The sequence below is a fragment of the Platichthys flesus genome, chromosome 3 (genome assembly GCF_949316205.1).
Source record: "Platichthys flesus chromosome 3, fPlaFle2.1, whole genome shotgun sequence".
Taxonomy (NCBI): Eukaryota; Metazoa; Chordata; class Actinopteri; order Pleuronectiformes; family Pleuronectidae; genus Platichthys; species Platichthys flesus.
The window spans coordinates 12,574,043-12,585,836 of NC_084947.1; the positions used below are offsets into that span (position 1 = coordinate 12,574,043).

Sequence of the window (11,794 nt, forward strand, 5' to 3'; positions counted from 1 at the left end):
GACCGATAGAATAAATAAAATATGCAAATATTTGTATTTAAGATAAAAACATAGGAAACCTAATCTTTCCAATAGATAAACAATACAGGTCAAGACTCTACAAATATCAATGTGTTCTGAATTTAAATTGCACCAACATAAGGTCACAAGTGATAAGTTTGAACAGTATCGACAGACATGATGCGTCCACAGTTTGCACAGTGCTCTCCTGAGGAGATCGATCAATAATCTTTGTTCCACTGACAGAGACGAGTGGAGGGTTACTGAATCGAAGCACCCTGTCACTGTTTGTCGAGCCCTGTGCTAAAAGAGTGAGGCGCTCTGAAACAGCCGGATGGTAAAATTATCCATAAATTTAATTTTCATAAGCACAGTGACCTATTCACTGACATATTAGAGCCCCAGTGGGCCCTTAGTGGCAGGTTCATTAGCAGATATAAGATTTTCTGTAGACAGACTCACACTGTGTCCCTTTCTCACATTCTCCTAAATCCTCCTCCCACAGATATGTGAAAAGGAAATGATAGGAAAATACAAGACGCGTTCTTTCTTTAAGCTCAGAAAGGTTTTACTAACTCAGAGCTTAAACAAAGAATTTACTGCTTCATAAAATTAAAGGCTAACTTACGGCTGGTAATTAAAGTAATAATGCAGTAAATACTGGACTATTCATGAAACAGTTTGAGAGGACATTCACACTTACTTTAGACTCAGATACTATAACAGAAAGTTTATGAAGAGGAAGTGAGGGTCTAAGGAAAGATGTTATTGAGGTGCAACATGGGAATTGTAGGATCCAACATGATCCAAAATGTACAGTATCACGGCCTCTGCTGTCTCTAGTTTACTGACAAAAGACCCACAACAAATGTCAGCTGTTTAATATGAACTGTGGTATACAGAAATACTTTGACCTCATTCAAAAAGGACAAGCACCAATTTTTCATCCAAACATGCTTATCACACATTTTAAGGTCAGAGCGACTGGGGAAGCAAACTTTTCTCAGCAATGAGCAAACATACAAATGGAAATTGAGTTTGAGGAATGCAAATATACAAAACCTTTAACTGAGATTGTATATTTTAATGGAAAGATAAAACGTGGTTATACTGAAACTTACATACGGATCTTTTTAATTTGATATTTATGTTCTCCTATAATGGAAAATTTAGCCAACTTTTACCTAGGACCTTATCTTAATAGCATCTGATTTGAAAATCAATCATTTTGTAATTTCTGCAAACTTAGTTAAGATGTCAAAACTACTTCCCATGTAACATATATGGCAACATTTAAAATTCTGAAAATTATAAGTTGAATACACAAAGAAAGCTATGTTTTAGTAAGAGACATCAAAAAGTGCAGAATATCCAATTGTGGTGACAAAAGAGCTGTAGCTGAGCATCAGTACAGCTGAACCTGACAACAGACTGTGCTGCAGAAAGTATGCACAAATACACAACACACACACACACACACACACACACACACACACACAAACACTTTCAATCCTGCTGGCTGCTCAATAGTCTAACCTTTTCAAAATAAAAATATACCAGCCTTCCTCTCCCACTTACTGGAAAAGGCGAAGGCAAAATTATCCTAGATTCCCTCTCAGTCTATATTTAGTCATCTGATGTTCATATGGAGGCCAGAGGAATATTTAGCCTGTCTCAGTCTCTGTGCTTCATCCCTGCAATAAGACTGGGGCAGAGAGGCTTTGGGTTAAAGCCAGAGTGAAACGTGAAGAAAACGGCTCTCCCAGGCTTTTCCCACAGCCTTTGACCAGCATCACCTCATACAACCATACAAGAATAAGTCCCCCTTGGACAGGAGAGTGTTATGTTGTTAGGGGGAGGATGAATAGAAGCTCAGTTCTCACGGTACCATTAGCATACGCTTTCTCCCACTGGACTGATCAGACAGCGCTGCCCTCTTCTGGCTGGAAATGGAATCTGAATAACATGAAAGCCGGTGCTGTGCTGAATATCAAATGCTGGGCGACACTGGAGCCCAGTGGCTGCAGGAGAATCAAATGTTTGCCTGTACTGAGAAGTATGGTGAACTTGTTGAATCAGCACTGACCACACCTTTCACACACACAACACAGGGATCATAATCTCTCACTGTCTTAATAGCTGCACTCACAATACAGTTCAGAAGATAAACACACTAAGCCGAGCCTTTATTTAAAGATGGATTATGATCTTAAACATCTTGCAGCAGTGCCCAAATGTTTGCATGATGGCCTTGCAGCTTGAACTGAATAAGTAAAATGAAAAGGATCTCATGCAGCTTATATTTTCCATAAAGTTTCCTTGCTTCATCTGCCCTTACCAGACTGATCGTTCATCATGCGGATGGCTTTAGCTTTGGCCAGCTCGAGCGCCGTGACCCATCTCTGCCGCTCCACTTCTGTGCTCGCCTTCAGGTGGTACGTGCGACCGCCACTGCTCAGGACAATGTTGCAGGCGTCCTCTGTGTCGATGTGCGCTGTGGCCAAGTTTATTGTTCCGCGACACGTATGGGCCATCTCCGCCTGCGTCCTGCAACAAAATACCAGGCAGAAAGAGAGACAGAGACCATTGCTCACAGTGTCCGTCCAATAAAAACTGTCTATTCATAAAAATATCATTGTAAATTACTAGCATAATTCAGCAAGGTGTTTGTTGGATAATGCAGCTGACATTCCTATGGCTCACAAGCACAAGCAGGGAGGCAAGGAGGGACAGAGGACTTCCTCAATGGTCATGTCACAGTCTCCTTAAAAGCCAAGCAGGGGAGAAAGTACATGTGTCTTTTGACTAAACACAGACTTTATCTGAAGCGTATTGATTCATACAGCCCGGATATATCTAATGTAAAACAAATGGGATAGTTTGACCTACTAATTTGCTCAGTTTGACCCGCCTGCCCTGCTGTGGGTGTGCAGAATTGTGGGTGTTTTATATGGCCTCCACCAAGACCAACTGTTGCACATTCAGTGGGCCACAGTAGTCTAAATAACAAGGCCATTGTCTGGCTCAGAGCTGTTTAGTGAACAAAACCAAACAATGAATAACAGCCTTAACAAAGAGAGAACAGAGTGTGAGAGGTGGTAAAAAATGAGGGGAGAGAGAGAGAGAGAGAGAGAGAGAGAGAGAGAGAGAGAGAGAGAGAGAGAGAGAGAGAGAGAGAGAGAGAGAGCAAACACATTCAACAGTTTTGAATGTGTTTTAGCATTTTGCACTGTGTAGGTCTGGACCAAATATATGTACTTATGTGTATCCACTGACAATATAAGTACAGCGGAATTTATTCTTTGATGATCAGACATCCTGACGTGTTCTTGAGAGAACAGCATTACTGTTTCTAATATGATCAACTGAAATCAAGAAGAGCCAAGAGAAGGATTATATTACAGTTATGTGGTGGAAAGCTGGAGGTCTGAGGTTCAGTCACAGTCAGATAAGCTAAGTCGCAGGGCAGGGACGGACCATTACGTCCTTCAGGGAGCTGAGAGTATGCAGGTTTTCAGTCTAGCCATTGACTGATTTTAGCAGCAATTAATCAACAAAATCATGTGCTGTAGTGGCTGCTTCAGATTTAACATCCTCATCACCTGCATGTCACAATTTCCAGTTCATGACCTTGGAGGCAACCACTTTGAAGCATGCAGCCATGCAATCATGTGGATGCTAAACTCCATTCATTCATTTAGCCCTCACTGCCACATGCAGCTGTCCCTAAGTGGCACTAAGCTCGACACCAGCTCCAGTTTATCTTGACACTGCCATGGTGGGTGCCACCCTGTTTACTGAGGAGCATGTTTATGAGCTCTGCCAAGCAGTGTCTTTCCTCACACTGGCTGAAGTTGAGTTCTGTTTTGGTGTCCAGAACAACACTTAAGTGGACCTTATGCTTGCCCTCGAGGCACATCGGCTGTGCAGACGAGATCACACTGGGCCCATGCAAAGCCGTGAGGCAAGTGTTCAGAGATCCTGTCCGGCCCAGTAAGAAGCCTCGCCTAGCAGAGCTGAGCTGCGGTGTCCTGGCTGTAACTGGGTCAACAAACTGAATGTGCTGCTGATGAGTGAGATGAGATCCATGTGGATCGCTTCTGCCCTGCGGGGAGGCGAGGCCATGCAATGGCCACGATATTACACTGTCAAGGAAATTACAAAAGCTGGCAAAGAGAGATAAGGTCAATAGGGGCATTAAGGCTCTAGCAGGAGAAGGGGGTGAAGGAGAAGGAGGGCGGGGGGGGCAGCTGAGGGCATGAGAGGGTCCTGCGTGTTGCACTGAGCCAGGAAAGAATGGCCCTGCTTTTACCTGTCAGTCCCCTGTGAACATATCCTCATAAAACACAAATCCACCGATCTGGAGCATGTAATGACAGAACAACAAACAGTGAATAACACAGAACGGACAGCCATGCATGAGGACACACTCACACACAGGCAGGCAGGCAGAGGAAATAGGCACTCAGAGGAGGAGAGTGTACATATGGTTTGGCTGTGGCTGGGAGCTGAAATATCAGAAGACATGGAGAGAGAGGGAGAGGGCCGGAGAAACAGAGTTGACAACAATAAGGAAACATAAGACAAGAAAACCAAAGCAATGATTGTGCAACATGGACAGCATGACATGACCTGCTCAAAGACTGAGGCAACGGGAGGGTGAGAACGGGGCCTGACTCCCCGCTCTCTGTACCGTCACTCAGCTGCTCTCACCTTCACATAAAAACACTGGACCACACGGACATACTCAACAGACACACAGTGTAGCCTGGTGCTAAGACCGACAAAGCGGACATTAACAAGATTAGATCAGAGCATTCACATTTCTTGCCCCTGTCACTCTGCTGATGTGCCAGACGAGTTAACAGGGTCCAGGCTTTACCCTGCAGCTGGGCCCAGGGTTGGCCAACTCACAACTCTCCTCTACCCCCTTCCCCTACCCAGGAGCTGCTGGCAGTAACACCATAACCTGACGTTCCAGAGGGACACGAACTGTGAAAACCCCCCCGCTGACTGAGCACTTAAATTGATACCATCGACTTACTCTGCTGCAGAAAACCTGGCAGATCTATTCTACTATGAAAGACAAGGCCGGATTCACTGATACAGCAGCTCCAATAGCACTCAAGGCTTTAATGTCCTGTAATCTTCACAGCAGCAAAGCTGCATTTCCTTTTTTTACTGCATTTAAGAGGTGAACAAGTAGTGCTGAGAGCATTAAAACTGGGAGGAAAAGTCAATTAAGAAATTAGACATGAGAGCCGTTCGGTGACAGAGAAAGATCTTGTCACATGTCCTGGTGCATGGGAACGGCACGATGGAGCTCTTCGGGTGATTTAAACAAAAAATAAAAGACATAGGGCCAGCATGGGAGAAAAGACAGTCATCCTTGCAGCTTCATAGCCAGAAGTGATCAATAACAAGTACAATGTTCTTTCACTATAAAACTCATTACATTTTAATAGGCGAAGGCGCTGAGTGTGAGAGTTTGGCCACAAAGCATTGATTATAGTCAATTGCCCTTTTCCAGCTGCAAGTTAGAGTTGGTCCTGTAGGTGTTTGCTTGTGGGCTGATTCCATTGAATCATATCATACACAGAGTTTTCAAGGGAGCCGGCATGTTTCTTACAATACCTCAACTTCAAACACAGCAGCAATTGCAAACTAAACTTTGATTTAGAACACTTTGAAACTCGTAGATATCATTCCCATTAATCAATGTACATGAGTTATTTCCTGGTAAAACAGTGAAAATGTTGAAAGAATAAATAAAAGAAATCCTGAATCTGCAAAACAATCCAGATTTGTAGCAAAATGTAATGGGTACTTTTCTGACCAGCACCGCATCCTTCCACCAGGTCCCGTGGAAATCAAACCAATGGACAGGGGTGAAAACAAATAACCTCTTTGGTGGTAAAAATGTACTAAGGAGTTATTGATCTGAGACGCTACAAAATTATCGCTTGTCACATATGAAGATACATTAATTAACATATTGTCACATTTGTCTGGTTTTCCATTCTTCTTCGTTCACTATAGAAGTGCAGACAGTCGGCCAGACAAGGCAAAGTCAGACAGACAGAGTGTTGTGCCAGGAAAACATGGATGGAGGGGGTTCACCTCACTGCCTCTGTGCTCAGTTGTCGCTGGGCTACCTTTACCTCAGGGACAGCAGGCACCTTACAACGTAATGGACTATTAATAGAGGTTATAGAGGCAACAGGCATCTTTCCTTTCACCGGTAGTGTTGGCAGTAGTAGAGGGCCTTGGCTATCATACCTCTGTGTCAAATAACATTCTGCTCACAATTAGGCGGCTTTAAAAAAGTGTGGCAGTGTTCCTGCAGGTTTCAACAAGTTAAATTCAAGACCTTTTAAAGATCCTAATAACAGATATTTAAGACTTATGTCAAGTGTGACAGATCCAAAGGAATATCAGAGTCTCTGAATTACTTTCACTTCCCCATCTTTGAAGATAAGGTGAAGTAGCAGATTAGAGAATTAACCTCTCAAAAGCCACATCATCTCTCAAACTACAGACAGAGGCATAGTCTTTCCAACAGAGAAGCTGAGTACTGAGATAAATGCTGACGGGGGTGTTTGCCAATTTGCATTCAATTAAAATGTTTTTTCTAAAAGAAGTGTACTCAAGCTCAACAGAAGTATAATTTTTAACAGATACAAGACTTTTTAAAGCCTAAAATTCAGATTACTAAATCTTAGACCTTTTTTTAGACTTCTGAAGCCCCAGCGTACACCCTGGGATGAGATGAGCTCCTGATGTGGTTTTCTACAAACACAGTCAGTAAAATATGTCCTCTATCCAATCCGAAAATTCCATGTATGACTTTCGGAGATAATGGGAAACATCATAAGTCAAAGGGCACAGACTCAAACCCACATACTGATAAAATTTCTCCCTGCAGAGGAGCCTTTAAACAAGGCACTAAATCCCTTCCTGCATCATCACCAATGTTTGCCCTCTAACCGCGCTGTGAAAGACGACATCGGAGAAGTACATTTTCCTGGGGGGATCCGCTTAGTGTCAGATTCATTATTTTCATTACTCTAAGCATTTATACTTTCCATTAACACATTGAGATGATTGTAAGAGGCTTGTTTCAGGACATTTTGTGGTCATTTTCACTTCAGTGTCTCAGCGTTGACTAATAGTGATGTTTTGTGTGTACCTTCACTCTGCTGTGAGCAATAAAAAAAAACTTGGTCAGTCCGGGTGAACAACTGTCGCAACTAATATTCCAGGTGGTTCAGGGGCTGAGCCATCATTAATTGCTTCCGGTGAAAAAGGTCCAACTGTTGAGTCTATTTATTAATAGGTTTTCCTGGCAAGAGGGACCTGTCGGAACATAACAGGAAGTTTAAAGTGAGTTTAAATTAGTAAATGTGCACCAAAGACAGTGTGACCTCAAAGGCGACAGAGCACAGTATTTCAATGTGGACAACAGCAGTCAGGCGGCATTGGACAAGCTGTTGAAACATGCATGAGCTACGCAATAAAACCAGAGGGAAATAATCGAGATCTTGTAAGAGGAAAAACAATAACAACTCAAAGGTCCACCTTTTTAACAGCTTTTAGCCGAGTCTCAGAATCTTCTTTAGTGAATTAATCTGGCTATGTAAATGGTAGAAGTAAATGGTAAGAGTTGAGCTCATTTTTCACCATGAACTGTGACAAGGTCACAAGTGAAAGTCCTTCGACTGGTCCATGTAACAGTTAATTCACTCGTTAGCAGGGTTTTGATGAAACAGTAAAGTGACGATGAGAGAAGATGTACTAGAGTATAAATAACTATTTGAAACTATTTGATGTATAAAGTCAAGCTCTATTTATGACCTTTGACTCTGTGTTGGAGTAAACTGGATATCTGTATGAAGGACTATAAGACTATAACTATATTAAATAATAGCATTTATTTAGCAGCTGTAACCAAGTGCTTTACAAAAAGTACAAATAAAAACAAACAAAATACAAAACATCAAGAGGCAAATTAATAAAATATCATTCAAAATCAAATAAAACTAAAACTAAAAAAAAAAGACATTGGATAAAATACATAACTAAAAAGACAACCAAGTAATGATTTGGACATTGTTCGCGTGCTGTGCCTGTGCACACACACACACACACCTGTGGAAACAAGACTCCCTTGCAAGGTGCACCTGAGCCACAGGTGTGAGTCTCACAGCCTCCACCTGTGTGATCCCACTTAGGACAGACTGAGGACAGACTGGGGACAGACTGAGGACAGACTGAGGACAGGCTGAGGACAGACTGAGGACAGAATGAGGACAGACTGGGGACAGACTGAGGACAGGCTGAGGACAGAGAATATATCTGGAAACATTATCTCCTCACAGAGATCAACCTGAGCAACGTTTGCTAAAGTGATGAATCAATGAGTTTCTTGGTTGATGTGATTTGACGCTCACTTACTCTGAATAATATTTAGAAAAAACGATGACACTGAGATATTAAAACGGCCAAAGCTGCCACGGTGACTGAATGGAGATCAGGCTGTGTCTGTCAGTGAGGAGCAGCTGGATCTTCAGCTGTCACTCCACTCTACAGAGGCTAGCGGGATAGCTTCGTTTGCTAGCTAACACTTGCTGTGGCCACATTTCTGTAACTTTACTGAGTCGGGACACTTAACGCCGTGGCTGTTGTCAACCAGTCTGTCTGTTGCGTGTCTGTTGTCAGTCTGTTGCCTGTCTGTTGTCTGCCTGTCCACGTGTCTGGGTGTGTTGGTACCTCTCCTCAACCCACAGCCAGCCACTGGGAAGCAGACCCGTCCTGTCCCTGTCAGCCCGAGGTAAACACCCATCGTTAGCCTTCCCGCTGTTAGCTGATGCTGAGGCAGCTGTGGGGATGCACCGTCACTGAAATCAGAATAACCCGCTCCGCTCTCCGTCAGTAGAATGTACCTGTAATACGAGAGCAGGCCGTTGCTGAGGACGAACCACCGCCGCTGGTACCCTTTCAGATAGTTGGTCCACTTAAAGAGCCAGCCTTTGTAAGTGTCCGAGCCCGGGGCCACCGGGGCCGAGGCAGAGGCGGATGCCGAGCCCTTCCCTTGCTCGCTCATCCTCCACCGCTGCGCCGCACGCACGCCGAGAGGAGACCGGAGAGAAACCGCGGGGCTCGGGGGCGGGGGCGAGACACACTACCCCTGCGTGGAGGGCCACCGGGCGGGTGCAAGGGACGTCAGTGCTGACGAATGGGAGTGACGGAGGGACGGAGGAGGGTGCGGGCCGGTCTACGGAGAGAGACGGCACCGCTCACATGACTCCGGAGTGGACCGCGGAGGAAGGAGGAGAAGTGACCGGGAGCTGATGATGCGGACTGCAGAGGATCCACAGCACAGAGCTGCGCTGCATAGACACGATCTCCCTGTACCTTGACCCCTGTGTCGTGTGACAGGGCTGTACCCAAACAGACCGTGATCTCCATGACGACAGAGAGGTGTGTGTGCGTCCGTGCGCGCCCACGTGTGTGTGCGTGTGCGGTTGTGTGAGTGTAAATTGCTTCTCTAACATTACAAGTCTATGATCGAGACCTGAACCACGTGATGTTGTTAGCTCAACATTTCCAAACATTGGACATGCGGTGTGACTGCTGATCGTAGACCTGACACACACACATACACGTCTCTCTATAGTTATGAGGACATAGTACTTTCCCCAGACCCTTAGTCTAACCTTAACCCTCACAACTAAATTCCTAGGCTAAGCCTAAACTAAACCTACTTCTAACCCTAACCCTTAATCCAAGTCTTAACCCTAACACGTCCCATTGAATTTGTTACACTAACCCTAATTACTTTTGATAACCCTAACCCTAACTCTATTCGTTAACCCTAACCCTTAATCGAAGTCTTAACCCTCAAACGTCCCATTGAATTTGTGAGGACCAGCCAAAATACCCTCAAGTAAAAATGTCCTCACAATGATGGTATCTAACCAAAATTGTCCCTCATAACTATAGATATGCACACACACGTCTGTACTTCTATCTCAGTGAGGACATGATACATTACATGTCATTTTTTTTTTTTTTCTTTTTTTTTTTCTTACATTCTCTAGCCCTTTACCCTAGCCTTCCACCTACACCTAAACTAAACCAAATCCATAAAACATGTCTTCACATAGAAAGGTTTATGCAATGGGGACTTACTTATCGTCCTCATTAGAAAGACAAGTCCCCACAATGTAATAGGTTTAGGTCCCTACAACATGAGTGATACCTGGACCATATAACAGGGCAAAGTGCTGATAAGCTTCTGGCTCCCTGTCACTTTCATCTTATCATTAAGTGAAAGGAAACCTGAATTCGTTGTGGGGTCACTCCAGTGTCAGGTTATGTTTGATCACTGTGATCCATGTCTGGATTACCCACTAGGCTGGATTACCAAGCAGGGCCCCAGACCTCCAGGGGCCCATTTGCCCCTCGGCCATTGCTTGTTGATATATTTTTAGTAGGTCCATGTGTAATTCATAAAGCTCTGTCTTGTAGAAGAGATAATTTTGGTTTATAATATATGATGAAATATCTGAAGTGAAAGTTTGGTACATTAAACCATAGTATATCTAGAATAACCATCACCACAATGCCACCTTTAATTGAAAGTAGAAATTACTAGAAGATCCTCTAAATTGTATGCATATACTGATTATTTTAAGCAAGACCAATAACTGTAGGAGGTTCATGTTTAATGCCTGATTCATCGTTTGCCTCTGAGTTGGGGCAAACGATGGGGCCTGATAACATCATGTTACCACAGGGTGGCAGTGTTGCCAAATTGTCTTAATGTGGAGTGTTTGTTGCACAGCATTGAAAAGTGACCAGAGGAATGTTGCAGTTCTCAAATGCATTTAATAATTAATCATGTTTCCAAAAAATGCTCCCATATACTAGCACAGTAAAAATAAATACAAGTAATGTCTCTGTTAAAAAACTGTAGCCCTTTTTATTTGGAAATGCGCACAGAAACAAACCGATGAGAACTCATGCTACACACAGTTGCTTTCTAGTGTATCACTGCTACATATTTCATTTTTTTAAAGCAACCCAAATAAAAAAATAACACATCCATCTTCCCTGACTGAAGGGTTCGACACTACATCTCGGAGAGAATCATGAGCTTGTGCTCTCACATGCCAGTGAAAAACGGCCACATTCACTCCACAAAGCTGGTTGTTACGGTGTCAGAAAACCATGTATTACAAAAAAATAAACACAATATCACATTTTCACATCAGTGCAATTAAACCCTGACCCGTAGCCTCTACCAACAAAAGCATGCAAGTCACTTACTCTATAAATCACTCTTATGTACAATGGGTCTGCTCACTGTCAGTGCAGATATTCACAGAGTACCTATAGGTTTAATCGAATGAAGAAGTTCACAACGTTACCAATTAAATACTATATAGATACTGATATGAATCTTTATTAAGGTTCCCTGTGTCTGTGGTGCACTCATGGGGTGTTTAATGGAAGTAGTCAAGCTATATGCGTCCTTATGTCTGCAGGATGTTTGAGTTCATGTAGATAACATCTACTGTGTTTGAGGCATTTTCTGACATAATATGGTGGGACATGTAGTCAGGACATCCCTGTGGGATTCTATTGCTCCTACCTAATCCAAAGCTTCAACACCTGTCTGTTCTTATCTTGCTGTGTCTGTCCTTCGCTTCCCTGAATGTCAGCTACTAAACCTGCCCCCCCCCCCCCCCCCCCCCTCCTCCGCCTGCCCCACCCACCCGCTCTCCCGCTC

The 11,794-nt window shown here is 43.6% G+C and overlaps 1 protein-coding gene across 1 annotated transcript in view; it reads right to left on the minus strand.

The window, feature by feature from the left end:
* Positions 1 to 9,185, minus strand: part of osbp2b (oxysterol binding protein 2b) — a 40,931-nt gene extending 31,746 nt beyond the window's left edge. Inside the window, exons 1-2 of the mRNA XM_062382160.1 lie at positions 8,943 to 9,185; positions 2,339 to 2,547 (exon numbers count right to left, since the gene is read on the minus strand). Of these exons, the coding sequence (XP_062238144.1) occupies positions 2,339 to 2,547; positions 8,943 to 9,103 (370 nt within the window). The 5' untranslated portion in view covers positions 9,104 to 9,185. The remainder of the gene's footprint in view (positions 1 to 2,338; positions 2,548 to 8,942) is intronic.
* Positions 9,186 to 11,794: the final 2,609 nt, after the last annotated feature.